Consider the following 14,001-nt stretch of genomic DNA (forward strand, 5'->3'; position numbering starts at 1 on the left):
TTCCAGATAGAGGATTGAGGCAGGGTGATCCATTATTAACTTAAATGTTTATATTATGTGTTGAAGGTATGACGACACTTATAAAACGAGCTGGAAAAAAAAAATAACATTTTGCAGAGAATTAAGATATGTCGCCGAGCTCCATCTATTAGCCATCTACTGTAGGCAAATGATTAACATGCAGAAATAGGAAATATTTTTAGTAGAAATGTCGAAACAACCCTAAGAAATACTTTGCTAAAAATTTTAGAGGTTACTAAATGCCTAAGCATGGGGCGGTACCTTGGTCTCCCATCCATGATTAGGAGGAGCAAAAAATATATTTTCAATTACATCAAGGGTCGAATTTGGAGTCACGTCTCAAGTTGCAGTAGCTAAATGTTGTCTCAAGTTGAAGGCCCAATCTATTCCCTCTTATTGTATGTGCATTTTCCTCCTTCCAATTTTTATTGGTGAAGAAACAGAGAAAATGCTTCATTCTTTTTGGTGGGGGTGCGAAAGGAGAGAATAAAAATTGTACTCGATCGATGAGTTGGGAGAAGTTAACGATGAAAAAAGAATAGTGTGGTATGGATTTTCGGAGTATACATACTTTCAATTAGGCAATGTTAGGCAATGGTTGAATTTTCTAACCAGCAACCATGCTACGATATCTAAAATCTTCAAAGCTAAATGCTTTTTGAAAGGGGATTTTTTGGGAGCGTCCTCAGAACACAATCCTAGTTATGTTTGGCGTGGCATCTGATCATCTCGAATATTGGCGTAGCATCTGGGAATGGATCCTTCATACCAATTTGGAATACTCCCCTGACACTGAAATGAGAACAATGTGCACATAATTGCCCCTACTATTATTTATGATGAGCTTCCCAATGTTGCGTGTGTTAACTTACGTACCATTTACACTAGCGTGAGTTAACATGCGTATGGGTATTTTAGACATTTACTTTGGGAATGAGCAGAAACGTTTGGGTAAAGAGTACTCCCTCCGTCCCAATTTATTTGACCCCTTGGCTCATTTCACACAGATTAAGAAAAATGTATAAATAAAGGGGAAAGTGAAATATATTGTATTGGGAATGATAAAAGTAGTATTATTTAGTGTTATATTGCATTGGGAATGATGAAAGTTGTATTGAAAATTGAAATGGATCAATTATTTTGGGACACTTTTTTTTAAAAAATGGGTCAGTTATTCCGGGACGGAGGGAGTAGAATTCAAGGGAGCGGACCTGGACCAGGCCCAATTACAAAAAAATTGTTTTTGATACAACTGCATAAACAGCACAAGCGCGTTTCCTTCTGTTGTTTTTCCCAAACACGATACATCAACTGCAGAAGCATCAGTGCACCACCCGCCGTCGCTCTCCTCTCTCAGATCAGCACCACCACCATCTCTGTTTAAGGCCAGTTTCTGCCCCCTGCTCTCATCTCACCTTTCCCTTTTTAATTGAAATCGTGTTTAAGCTTCTCTTCTTCATTTTGCTTATTATGATTAGTTGTTCGTGCTGAAATTGCCAATTGAAGTTGATTATACTGAAATTGCCAATTGATGTTGATTATGCTTAAATTTCAAAACCTAATGAGAGCTGGATAGAAAAAACAAAAAATAATGGCTCAATTTTGGTTACTATACTGAAATTGAAATTAATTTTAGCTTTTTATACAATATCATTAGGTTTTGGCTATTTATATTGTTTGAAATTGAAATTGAATTGAATCATGATACATTGTTTTGTTTGTTGTATAATTGAATCAGGATGAATTTTTTTTTTTCTTTTTTCTTTCTAGTTATGCCTAGAGACCGAGCTTGTGGTAGTGAGAGTAACAACGTCATTGACTTAGAAATATCGAAAATAGATCCTTCGTGCAGATTCTTATTAAATTTACTATTATTTAATTATTTGACAAAAAAATTGTGCCTCAGTGATATTGTGAGTCCAGGTCCACCCAGGCGTTTCCCTAAATTTGTGATACCTCTGCCGTTTTCACAACAACCGGTGGAAGCATCTTCAACAGGGGAGAGCGGGAAAGGGAAAGAAGGTAGAGGAAAAAAGGGGGCTACTTTGCTTAGCGGCAGCGGAGATAGAACTATCATTGGCGACGCTTTCAGCTCAACAACATCCATCTCTCACATTCTCGGTACAATCTTCTCTTTTTCTCACTCAAAATCCATCTATTTATATTAGAAGTATTTCAGCCTTTGCACGTAAAGTATTTGATAAAAGTTCTGAAAGAATGTATAAAACTTAGTCAAGACTCATCACTGACCATACTCTTCATAATTTGACCTGATCACTGATTAGAGACATTTTAGTTAAATTATTAATTTTCTCATTTTTGTCTATATGTTTATGATTAAATTCAATTGTTTCGCTCTTATGTTTCTTCAGTTTCAGTGTCAACCATCAACCAACTTTTCTCCGTTTTGTTCCTTTCAAATTTTGGAAATTATCTCCTTTTATATATTAAGGGTATATAGATTTTGCACATTATTTTCTCAAGTTTTTTTCAACACGAGAGGATCCTAATCTGTAATTCTTATGAGGCCTTTGTGTCTTGATTAATTTGGATCATTTTAGTAGCCTGTGACTTCTTTGATTGAGCTTTACTAAATCAAGGTGGACTTGGAATTGAACACTGTTTGACTTTTTTTATAAGGTCAAATGGCACCAAGATGGAAAGGAAAAGATGCAAAATCAAAAAAGGAAGCAGAAGCTGAAGCACTTAAAGAACCCATGTCAAAGATTGTATCACAACTTCAGTCTTCTTTAGTTCAATCAAATACTTGTGGATTTCTCTCTGATAACTGTGTACACTTAGCAGTGCAAGCAGAACAACTTGACTTGCTTGATAAAGCGTGCTTTGGTCGAACTGTGAGGATAGTTGACAAGGATATGTATTGGTTTCAGTTAACCGAGGAGGAAGCATTCTACCTATGTTATTCCTTGAAATGCCTCAAGATTAATGGAGGTGCTCATACTAGTCCCTTAAATGATGAAGAGTTGTGGTGTTGCTTCAAGTCCAAGAAAGAAACATTCCCTTGTTTCTACAAGGCTTATTGTCATTTTCGAATGAAAGACTGGGTAGTGAAGTCAGGGGCTCAGTATGGTGTAGACTTTATTGTTTATCGCCATCATCCGGCTCGGGTGCATTCTGAGTATGGTGTACTTGTTCTATCACATGACAATGATGGTGATCTAGATGGAAGATTGAGAGAATGGTCTGATGTTCATTGCACAACTCGACTTCTTGGAAGTGTTGCAAAAACCTTATTAGGTTTGTACGTTAACAAAAATGGTGACAGTGACGAGTCTCCGTTATGTTTGACAAACTATACAATTGAAGTACGCACAATCTCTAGATGGAGTCCAGAACAATGTCGTGAGAGATCCGTATTGACAAAAAAATTGTGCCTCAGTGATATTGTGAGTCCAGGTCCGCCCAGGCGTTTCCCTAAATTTGTGAAACCTCTGCCGTTTTCACAACAACCGGTGGAAGCATCTTCAACAGGGGAGAGCGGGAAAAGGAAAGAAGCTAAAGGAAAAAAGGGGGCTACTTTGCTTAGAGGCGGCGGAGATAGAACTATCATTGGCGACGCTTTCAGCTCAACAACATCCATCTCTCACATTCCTGGTACAATCTTCTCTTTTTCTCACTCAAAATCCATCTATTTGTATTAGAAGTATATCAGCCTTTGCACGTAAAGGGTTTGATAAAAGTTCTGAAAGAATGTATAAAACTTAGTCAAGACTCATCACTGACCACACTCTTCATAATTTGACCTGATCACTGATTAGAGACATTTTAGTTAAATTATTAATTTTCTCATTTTTGTCTATGTTTATGATTAAATTCAATTGTTTCGCTCTTATGGTTTCTCCAGTTTCAGTGTCAACCATCAACCAACTTTTCTCTGTTTTGTTTCTTTCAAATTTTGGAAATTATCTCCTTTTATATATTAAGGGTATATAGATTTTGCACATTATTTCCTCAAGCTTTTTTCAACACGAGAGGATCCTAATCCGTAATTCTTATGTGGCCTTTGTGTCTTGATTAATTTGGATCATTTTAGTAGCCTGTGGCTATTTTGATTGAGCTTTACTAAATAAAGGTGGACTTGGCATTGAACATTGTTTGACTTTTTTTATAAGGTCAAATGGCACCAAGATGGAAAGGAAAAGATGCAAAATCAAAAAAGGAAGCAGAAGCTGAAGCACTTAAAGAACCCATGTCAAAGATTATATCACAACTTCAGTCTTCTTTAGCTAAATTAAATACTTGTGGATCTCTCTCTGATAACTGTGTACACTTGGCAGTGCAAGCAGAACAACTTGACTTGCTTGATAAAGCCTGCTTTGGTCGACCTGTGAGGAGAGTTGACAAGGATATGTATTGGTTTCAATTAACCATGGAGGAAGCATTCTATCTAAGTTATTCATTGAAATGCCTCAAGATTAATGACGGTGCTGATACTGGTCCCTTAAATGAAGAGTTGTGGCGTTACTTCAAGCCCAAGAAAGAAGCATTCCCGTATTTCTACAAGGCTTATTCTCACCTTCGAATGAAAAACTGGGTAGTGAGGTCAGGGTCTCAGTATGGTGTAGACTTTATTGTTTATCGCCATCATCCGGCTCGGGTGCATTCTGAGTATGGTGTACTTGTTCTATCACATGACAATGATGGTGAATTAAATAGAAGATTGAGAGTATGGTCTGATGTTCTTTGCACAACTCGACTTCTTGGAAGTGTTGCAAAAACCTTACTAGTTTTGTACGTTAACAAAAATGGTGACAGTGATAAGTCTCTGTTATGTTTGACAAATTATACCATCGAAGAACGCACAATCTCCAGATGGAGTCTAGAGCAATGGCGTGAAAGATCTGTATAGACATGTCATGATCTTAATATTATTATTGTTATTCCCTTTCTGCATAAACACAGCAGAAAATACTAAACTCGCCCATAATTAAATTTGAAGGTTAGTCTTAGATATTGTACCTAGTGTTCTTTTATTTTTGTTTGCTTTCAGTTTAAACCCTTTGATTAGTGGTTAGTGGAATCCCTTTTTATTTTTGTTTAAAATTTTGCATGCATTGTTTGTGGCTTTCATACTTCATAAGTTATTCACAATGAAGCCTGATTGAAATGGATTTGTCTAGGGAATAACCAGATATGTGGCTTAGGCAGATCATGATATTAATAGCCAATTTGCTGTGTCTGTAGGTGGCTAAATAATCCTTAGTTAATTTTCTGTAAAAATATATCCATAGTTAATTTACAATCAATATGTAACTAATCAATAAATTAATAATTCATAGCAGTTCAAAAAGAAATAAACTAAATAATTCATAGCATTGCAATTCTATAGCTTCTTTTTTTGGTCTATTTCGAAAAGAAAAAAAAAACTAAATAATTCATAGCATTGCAACATAAAGGAGACAAAGCAGCAAGGATTCTTGCTTCTTTCTCCTACTTGAAGTTACATACTCACACTGTGGGGGTTTTATACTGCCCCATTATCATTTAAAAAACGAGACTGTCACAACACTAAATACATCCACCTCCCCAGATTACCAGCATAATGCCTTATCCACAAAGGGGTGAATAAACACATTTCCACATCAGTTTTGGTACTATGATTCGGGCGCTACGCACTATGTAATTCCAGATGCAGCAATATGACCGACAATTCCTCTGTTGGGGTCTGAGCAAGTTCTTATAGACATGGACGAGATTTGTCTATCACATCAATTGGTTCTTTGTCATTTAAATCTCCTTTCTAGCCACACATCACACTCAAACACAAATATTTTGTTGGTTATAATTCAGTTTGCTTTGAATTTCACCCTACTGTGTTGTTCAAATTTAGGCTTCCTCCAAAGTCCTTCTATAAGGAAATGTAGAGAATGATGTGCTCTACAAATTTGATAGTCTTTCAAATCTTTCGAGTATCAATGCTCAATATGTACCTTTTGTTCTCAATCTTACTAGTAGCTTAATGACTAAATTGTATTCTCAATTTCAAATTTCAATAGTTTGCATTCTGTTGTAAGTACATCTGTTTTATGTAATTTTGTTCTGGTCAGAATAATGTACAACAAGCTTTCTCACTGTGCTGTTTGTGGCATTGTAGACTGGCACTCTCCCCATGTCCTCTGCAAAATTCTTTTTAACACTTGCAACACTGTTGTATTTAGTAAGGGACTTTGGATTTTTTTTTTATTGATTTTCGGGTCATGCTCCAATGGAGTCATCTGTTATGGTAAAGTATGTTAATTATCCGAGTCTAAATGGTGTGGAATTGAACTTGTGTAGAATGAGTAATGTGAACTTTTAATTACCACCTTAAGGACAAGGTGTTTGTGCAAGACCAATGGGATGTAATGATCCATGGTTGCCAATGCAATCATTTATTGAAGAAAAAAAATTCAAACAAATATGGCAATATCTTGCCAGGTTGCCAATGCAATCTCTTATTTGAATAACATAACAAAGATCGAGAAGTGACGATGTCTCTTAAGCAAAAATGGTTGCCATGGCCATTATGGCTACCATGACGACTCCAAACATAGATGATACAATAGAGTGAGCATTAGAAGATGGAGGAGGGGAAGGAGCAGGTGCGCCTTCTGCTAGAACAGTGACGACAAACTTCATTTGATGAGCAGAACAGTGATCAGCTACGCCACAAACATACCACTTTCTTCCTTCAGTTTTTAGTTGAATGATACCCTTTCCTGTAGAAAGTGCTTCATTTTTTGGTGGAAAAGTGCAGTCTTTAAAAAGTGTACATTCACTTTGAAGATGTTGTGCTTTGTGTTGTCATAATTGAATACTGAAATAAGAGATAATTGAAGAGTAAGTTAATCTTAGAACAGTTTATATACTTTAAAAAGTAAAATAACATATACTCCGTATTATATACTATGTGCTACGTTTAAGGATTGTCATAAATGATGAATTTCATATGCATCAATCACAAATATAGAAGAGTAGAGTGAAAATGAAAGTCAAGAGTTCAATTTTTGCGCTCAACAAAAATAACTAAATTTAAATTAATAGGTGCAAAATAAAAGTATGACCAAGTAACAAATATTTTAATTTTCCATACCAAGGCTGTCGCCAACACGGAAAATTTTTGTCTTGAGTCCATTGAGTGTAGTTAAAATCAACAGTCCAACTCAAGAATATGTGTGATATGATTTTCTGATTACTTGTTTGGAAATTTGATTGTACTTTAACAGATTTGTGAGGATCTTCCTACATAGAGTGGAATTATATGCAGAATGCTCAAGAATATATAGTTATCTCTCAACTTTTTATGAGAAGGTTCAAATAAATATGTAGTTCCAATTCACTCATGGAACTATGTAAAGGCATCAATCTTGTTGATGTACTAGAATAGAACTAGTGGTGTAATTTGTAGCAAAACTATATATTTGGGGTGCTTGTTTTTGTTAGTCTATATTAAGAGCAGGGTTTTGAGAAGGGTATGTGATTCTGATCAGGGTCATGATTTAGAGCATCTCAAGTGCTATTACTCAAATATTGTTCTTAAATTAATTTTGGCTTAATTACTATTTTGGTCCCTTAAGTTATTTGTTGGTTACATTTTGGTCCTATAAGTTATTAACGTTACAATTTGGTCCCTTAAGTTATTTTTTGGTTACATTTTGGTCCCATAAGTTATTAACGTTACAATTTGGTCCCTTAACTTAATTTTTGGTTTCGTTTTGGTCCCCTAACTTATTTTTTGGTTTCATTTTTGTACCTTAACTCTAATAACATAAAGGACCAGAGTGGATGACGGAGGAAGAGTTAAGGTACCAAAACGAAACCAAAAAATAAGTTAAGGGACCAAATTGTAACGTTAATAACTTATGGGACCAAGATGTAACCAACAAATAACTTAAGGGACCAAATTGTAACGTTAATAACTTATGGGACCAAAATGTAACCAACAAATAACTTAAGGGACCAAAATAGTAATTAAGCCATTAATTTTTATAGGACACACTATGCCAACTCAGCTATAAGAACATTTACAACTTTTTTCTCCAATGCTAAAAAATAACACCCTAAAGTGGATCCCACCTACTAGATTTTAATCTCATTTCATGACTCCCTTTGATTCTCTCTCCATATGAGTGTTGGCAAAAATGGGTTTATATTATTAAAAACAAAGAAAGTGTCTCTAAGGTGGAACAAAATTAAATGTGTTCCATTGTTATATAATATTTATGTTCTTAAATTTGGAAAAAGGCATGGTTTTTGATAGAATACTATGATTTTGTTTGATTCATATAGTCGACTCTACTTAATGAGACAAGACTTGATTGTTGTTAAATTTGAAGAAGCGTGCATCAGAAATGCTCTAAAGACTTTAGATGTCTCATGGCTATACACAATCATTGATTCAACTTGCATTTGACCTCGACTTTTCACAATATCAAGGACCGTGACACAACAACGATTTAAATAATGCTTAGGAGTGTTTACAACCTTAAGTATTATTCTATCAAATAGCTTTCCAAATATGGTCAAAGTTGGGAAGAGTTTTTGGTTCTCATGTACTAATAAGAAATGAAATTTATCATGAAGCATTTGATTTGTAACATAATGTCGTGAAACCATTAGTTTTACCACAACCTGGTGGACAAAAAGATTCTACAAGAGGAAGTCCACAATGGTTGAAGAACTGGTATTTTCTTACAAAATTTGAATCAAATCAAACTAATGAAGAAAACATTGGTTCGGTCGATTCAATTATATCAACATTTTTTAAATATAAATCTTTTTTTAAAAAGTTTGTAAACAAATTGTTTTTTAATTGCTTTGTTCTACTGTTAAAACATATATTTATAACTTCAATGGTTTAACTTAATGGTAAAAAGACATGTATTGAATCTTGAGGTTACGGATTCGAGGTTCGCTTGCTAGTATATCCTTGGAGAAAAGAAAATTTATATCCTTTTTTAAGTGCTCTTTGATCCTAAAGTTTTTTTTTTTTTTTTTTTTTGAGGGAGTGATCCTAAAGTATTATTTATCTTATATTGAGACATCATGCTCTCACCCTAATCTTCTTTAAAAAAAGACATATACATAAATTAAAATAGGAAAATATAAGACAAGCTATACTCAAGCATGAAATAAAAAATAATGTTTTGATTCGAATTTTAAATGATCAATTTTGAATGTTATGAAATCGATACTCAAATCAATAATGGTTTTGTTATGGTTTGATTCAATTTCGACTCCAATATAAAATAAATCCAAATTAATTTAATTGATTTAGATCAAAAAAATTAACTCGTTAATTATTGGTTTAGTTATTTCATTATAAATATATTGAGTATTGTGTTTCTTGTTTAATGCTAACATCACATAATCTAACCATTTCTTTAGACACTCACTCTTTAATTTGATAAAACCGATCACACCATTTTATGTTGGCCATATCCAAAATAAATGATATTATGTAAATTTCACTTGATAACAAAAATATGAAAAGTGAGTATTATTAGCTGCTACCTAATTTCCTCTTTGTTTCTTTATAGATGAATAAAGCAGCAGGTACAACCAAAATATCTATGAACTGGCATGTGGTGTGGAATCAATGAGCAGCAGATGATGGACGATGGTCCATACATGTCATAATCAGCAGGTGATGGTTCATGTCTATATACGATTAAGAGTAAGATCCATAATACATCTTGGAGAGAGGTGCATTATCTTTTTTAGAATAAGAGTGATACTTGAATAACCATTTTTGTTGATACTTTGTGTAACCACTTAAATATATAAAAAGAAATATGAGTATTGATATAAAAACCAAAACAATAGAGAGAGAAAGTAAAAACATAATATGAGTATGAGAGAAAAAATTGTCATAAAAATTGTTAAAAAATAGTTGTTCAAATATCATTTTTTTTTTCTTTTTAGATACGATAAGAATAAAGGGCACCAATGAAAACTCTCCTTGCCGCCATGCCACCATTAGGATAAATCAAAAGGTTTTTTTTTTTTTTTTTTACAAAGATAAATCAAAAGGTTCAAATCTAAGTTTGAAACAATTGCATAATAAATCTGTGAGAGAAATTTGTAAAGTATATTGGAAAGTTGTGGTTGTTAAATAGAGATTTTTTAGAAAAAATGTGTAATGTTTGACAATTGTACCAATGTAACCATTCATGAACAAACACTTTCAAAGGGTTGTAAGTTTCTCTGTAAATATAAAAAGAGAGACTTTGGAGGCAGAAAAGAAGGCAAAAAAAGATACAAAAAATCACATTCTTATGAATCAAAATTCTGCCGAAAATTATACTAAATTATTCTTTCTTTTCTCTAGTGCACAAGAGTAATTGAAAGAACATTATTCTGTAAACTATCATTAAACATTATTATTTAATTGGGTAATATTTAGTCCATGTGATGCACGCTTCACGTCTTCGTATACCATTAAGAGACCCACATATATAATTTTTTTACAAAAATAAAAGATATTTACATCAATATAATACAAATTCAAATCGTTAGAAACAAAAACGTTTGCGAACAAACTCATAACATCCATGTTAATAACATAAAATGGTAGAATATTTTTTCTAGAATATGACTATATTCAAGTCTCGAGAACTTTTATATATATATATATATATATATATATATATATATATATATATATATATATATATATATATCTTAAATTTTCTTGAAATTATATATGTTATCCTTTGTAAAAAAAAAAAAAATGTTATCCGATGTGTCTTGGTTAAATAAAGATTTTCAATTCCTCTAAAGAAGGGTGGCATAGATTGTAGAGTAATTATATTATGAAGAGACAATATAGCGCATTATGGTGGAGGGTTGGAATAACAGTCATGATCTCATACTATGGAGAGTCATACTGCTTTTATTTTATGAATGAATTGTGATTTAAATTTGAGATTAGATATTTTTACTTGGATATTTTTGTTATTCAACTTACACACAAATGGAGGAGTGAGAGTGGAGTGAGATTTTGAACTATGGTCACGACGTTCAACCTAACAATTTTGATATTTTTTCTAGTTGAGTTAATACTTGCGGACGTGGAAGTTATATTTAAGTATAGTAATTAAACAAAGTGAGGTGCAAAATATATTTACACTATATTCAAGTATACTAGCATATATTTTTTTGGGTTACCATTTTATTGGTACGAAATATCTATCACCGTTTAACGGTGATTAATCTCTATTAGAGAATCTATAAGACACACAAAGTAGATTCTCTCCTCCCAACCGATTTTTTTTCCAAATGCATGCGCGAGGAAAAGAACTCTGTGGCCACACAAGGTGACTTTGGGTATACTGATATATTTTACTTGTAACTAGTCGAGATACCCGTGCTGAGCACGGGTAGCGCGGCTTCGCCACGCTGTATGGCCGCGGCTCCGCCGCGTGTCTTGTCTCGGCTGTGCTTGTCATAGTATTTTTTTGTCCATAGTGAAAATATGTAAAGTATTTAAAGCATAATAATGTATATATTGATCGGTAGTAATGAAAAATTGTAAAATAATTAAATGTTAATATGAACAAATATATATTAAATTTTAGTATTGAAGATGTTAAAAAAGCTAATAAATAAAAATAATCATAGTTTTTATTTACTAATATGTTTTAGTGTGAAAAATACTAATAAGCATCCCGTAAAAAAATACTAATATATATTTTATCAATATATATAGTTCTCATTAGATTTCATAAATAAGAATATACTAATATATTCCCATAAAACAAACATATACTCATATATATTTTTATTAATATATAGTCCATACACAAACATATACTTTATTAATATATTAAAAAAACTTAGGCAGTTCTTTTAAAAAAAAAAAAATTTAGGCAGTCGCGGTGTTTAAATAGAGATATTAAAAAAATACTAATTTTTTTTAAAAGATTAAAAATACTTATTAAAACTGATCACTCGTTATAATTACTAAAATGGGTCCCGTGTTACAATTGTACACTCCAAAGGGTTTTTTATTGATACATTTAAAAAAATGGAAAAAATTGAAGTATGATTAATCATAGTATATTATAATTTTTTTGTTTGTTTTAGTATTGACGATATTAAAAAAAAATGAAAATACATTTCACAAATAAACATGTACTAACATATTTCTATATAAAAACATATAATGAGATATAATTTTATAAATATATAGTCCATACACTCCCATATATTTATCAATATATAGTTCCTATTAGATTTCAGAAATAAGAATATATTAATATATTCCCGTAAAACAAATATATACTCACATATATATTTTTATTAATATATAGTTCATACACCCACATATATTTTTTGAAGATATTAATAAAACTTAGGTAGTCACGGTGTTTAAATAAAGATATTAAAAAATACTAATTAAAACCGATCACTCGTTGTAGTTACTAAAATGGGTCTTGTGTTACAATCGTAAACTCCATTTGAATTTATAAAGAAATATATACTAACATATTTCTGTAAAAAAAATATAATGAGATATATTGTCAACTTACAAACAGTGTACAAAAGAAGAGTAAGATTAAGAACCATCAATTTCTTGGCAACTTAGAAGCATCTGTTTTCAGCAAAACAAACAAAATCCAAATTAAAGTAATAAACTGATTATGAGTGAACAACTTGAAAGCCATGACAGTGAGTTTGAAGCCATGACATTAAACTACTTAAGAGGAAGTGTTGTTGTTGAAGTGGAAGATGAAAGGAGGATGTGATTGAAACTGAATTATTAAATTAAATAATATTATATAATGCATGGAAGTGGATGAAAATATAGTAGCTGAGGACAGCTCAAAAGAAATAAAATAGAGTAGTTGAGGGTGTCAGATCATTCGGGACGATTTTGTGAAGTGTTTTGTTGCGATAATGAGCATTTTCCTTTTTATATTTATCTTTTACAAATCTTGTGTTTTTTTTATCATTTACGAATGATAAATATAAATCCTGTGTTTTTTACGTTTATCATTCACAAATCTTGGTCCCGTGTTTTTTTTTTAAATTATCAATCACAATTTTTGGTCTCGTGTTTTTTACATTTATCATTCACAAATCTTCCCGTGAATCGTTATATTTATCATTCATAAATCTTGGTCCCGTGCATTTTTAAATTTCTCCGTCAAGAATACTATTCCCGTGTTTTTTATATTTATCATTAATAGAGTTTGGTCCCCTGTTTTTTTTATTTATCACTCACAAGTCATGGTCCAGTGTTTTTTTATATTTATCATTCACAAATTTCAGTCCATATTTTTTTTAAGGACATAGTTAAGTTAGATGAAATTTAATAAATAAAAGTATAATAGTGAAAATAATAATGAATATTGAATTAATATTTTAAAATGACAATTATTTTGAAAGAAAAAAAAATACTAAAGAGACAAAAAAAATTGGTGGTGTATGAGGTTCTTGAGGTTCGAACCCCGAAGAACCTTACATATATTATGTATTTATCTTACCAACTGAGCTAAACCTACGGAAACAAAGATACAACACAAATTGTTTTAGTGTTTTGACCAGATTTTTCATTGATTCTGCTAAGTGATATACATGAACAACAAAAACAACATAAGAGACATTAAAAGATAAGTATCAGATCTGTGCAATTTCTTCTCAACTTTATACATGCAACAACAAATATCTGCAATTTCTTCTCAACTTTATACTTTCTTCAACTATATACGTATCAGATCTGGTTTGGATTCGAGATTTTTTTTATGTTTCACAAATATCTGAAACTGTAGATCTATCATTTATTTTTTGAAATGTTTAAATTTCTCCCAATATTTTAGTTAATCTACAATCTCAGATATGTTTGATGGATTCTTCTCTCATCTGTTTATTCGTTTGTGTTGTTAGTAAAATTACATTGTTGATAATTTTAGCCATTTTTTTTCATTAATCCACATAGTTTTGTTTTTCTATCGATGCATCTTTCTGATTTTATTT

At 31.9% G+C, this 14,001-nt stretch overlaps 1 protein-coding gene, 1 long non-coding RNA gene and 1 pseudogene across 3 annotated transcripts; 2 read left to right on the forward strand and 1 right to left on the reverse strand.

The window, feature by feature from the left end:
- Positions 1–1,307: 1,307 nt before the first annotated feature.
- LOC146907925 (tRNA-splicing endonuclease subunit Sen2-1 pseudogene) lies at positions 1,308–3,683 on the forward strand (annotated as a pseudogene). The gene is made up of 2 exons (XR_015020190.1): positions 1,308–2,142; positions 2,662–3,683. The product of XR_015020190.1 is annotated as a tRNA-splicing endonuclease subunit Sen2-1 pseudogene (transcript).
- LOC146907926 (tRNA-splicing endonuclease subunit Sen2-2-like) lies at positions 3,397–5,085 on the forward strand. The gene is made up of 2 exons (XM_085730678.1): positions 3,397–3,636; positions 4,155–5,085. The coding sequence occupies exon 2, from the start codon at positions 4,160–4,162 to the stop codon at positions 4,889–4,891; it is 732 nt and encodes a 243-aa protein (XP_085586804.1). The 5' UTR covers positions 3,397–3,636; positions 4,155–4,159; the 3' UTR covers positions 4,892–5,085.
- A 1,299-nt stretch (positions 5,086–6,384) lies between these two features.
- On the reverse strand, positions 6,385–7,289 carry LOC146907927 (uncharacterized). The gene is made up of 2 exons (XR_015020621.1): positions 7,115–7,289; positions 6,385–6,838 (listed from the first exon to the last, which is right to left on the reverse strand). It is a non-coding gene; the product is annotated as an uncharacterized LOC146907927 (long non-coding RNA).
- Positions 7,290–14,001: the final 6,712 nt, after the last annotated feature.

This window comes from Medicago sativa, chromosome 7 (genome assembly GCF_051527215.1).
Source record: "Medicago sativa cultivar Bolivia chromosome 7, Bolivia_mono, whole genome shotgun sequence".
Lineage (NCBI taxonomy): Eukaryota > Viridiplantae > Streptophyta > Magnoliopsida > Fabales > Fabaceae > Medicago > Medicago sativa.

Coding starts and splice junctions, on each gene's coding strand:
- LOC146907926 (XM_085730678.1), top strand. CDS start 4,160: ATGGCACCAAGATGGAAAGGAAAAGATGCAAAATCAAAAAAGGAAGCA.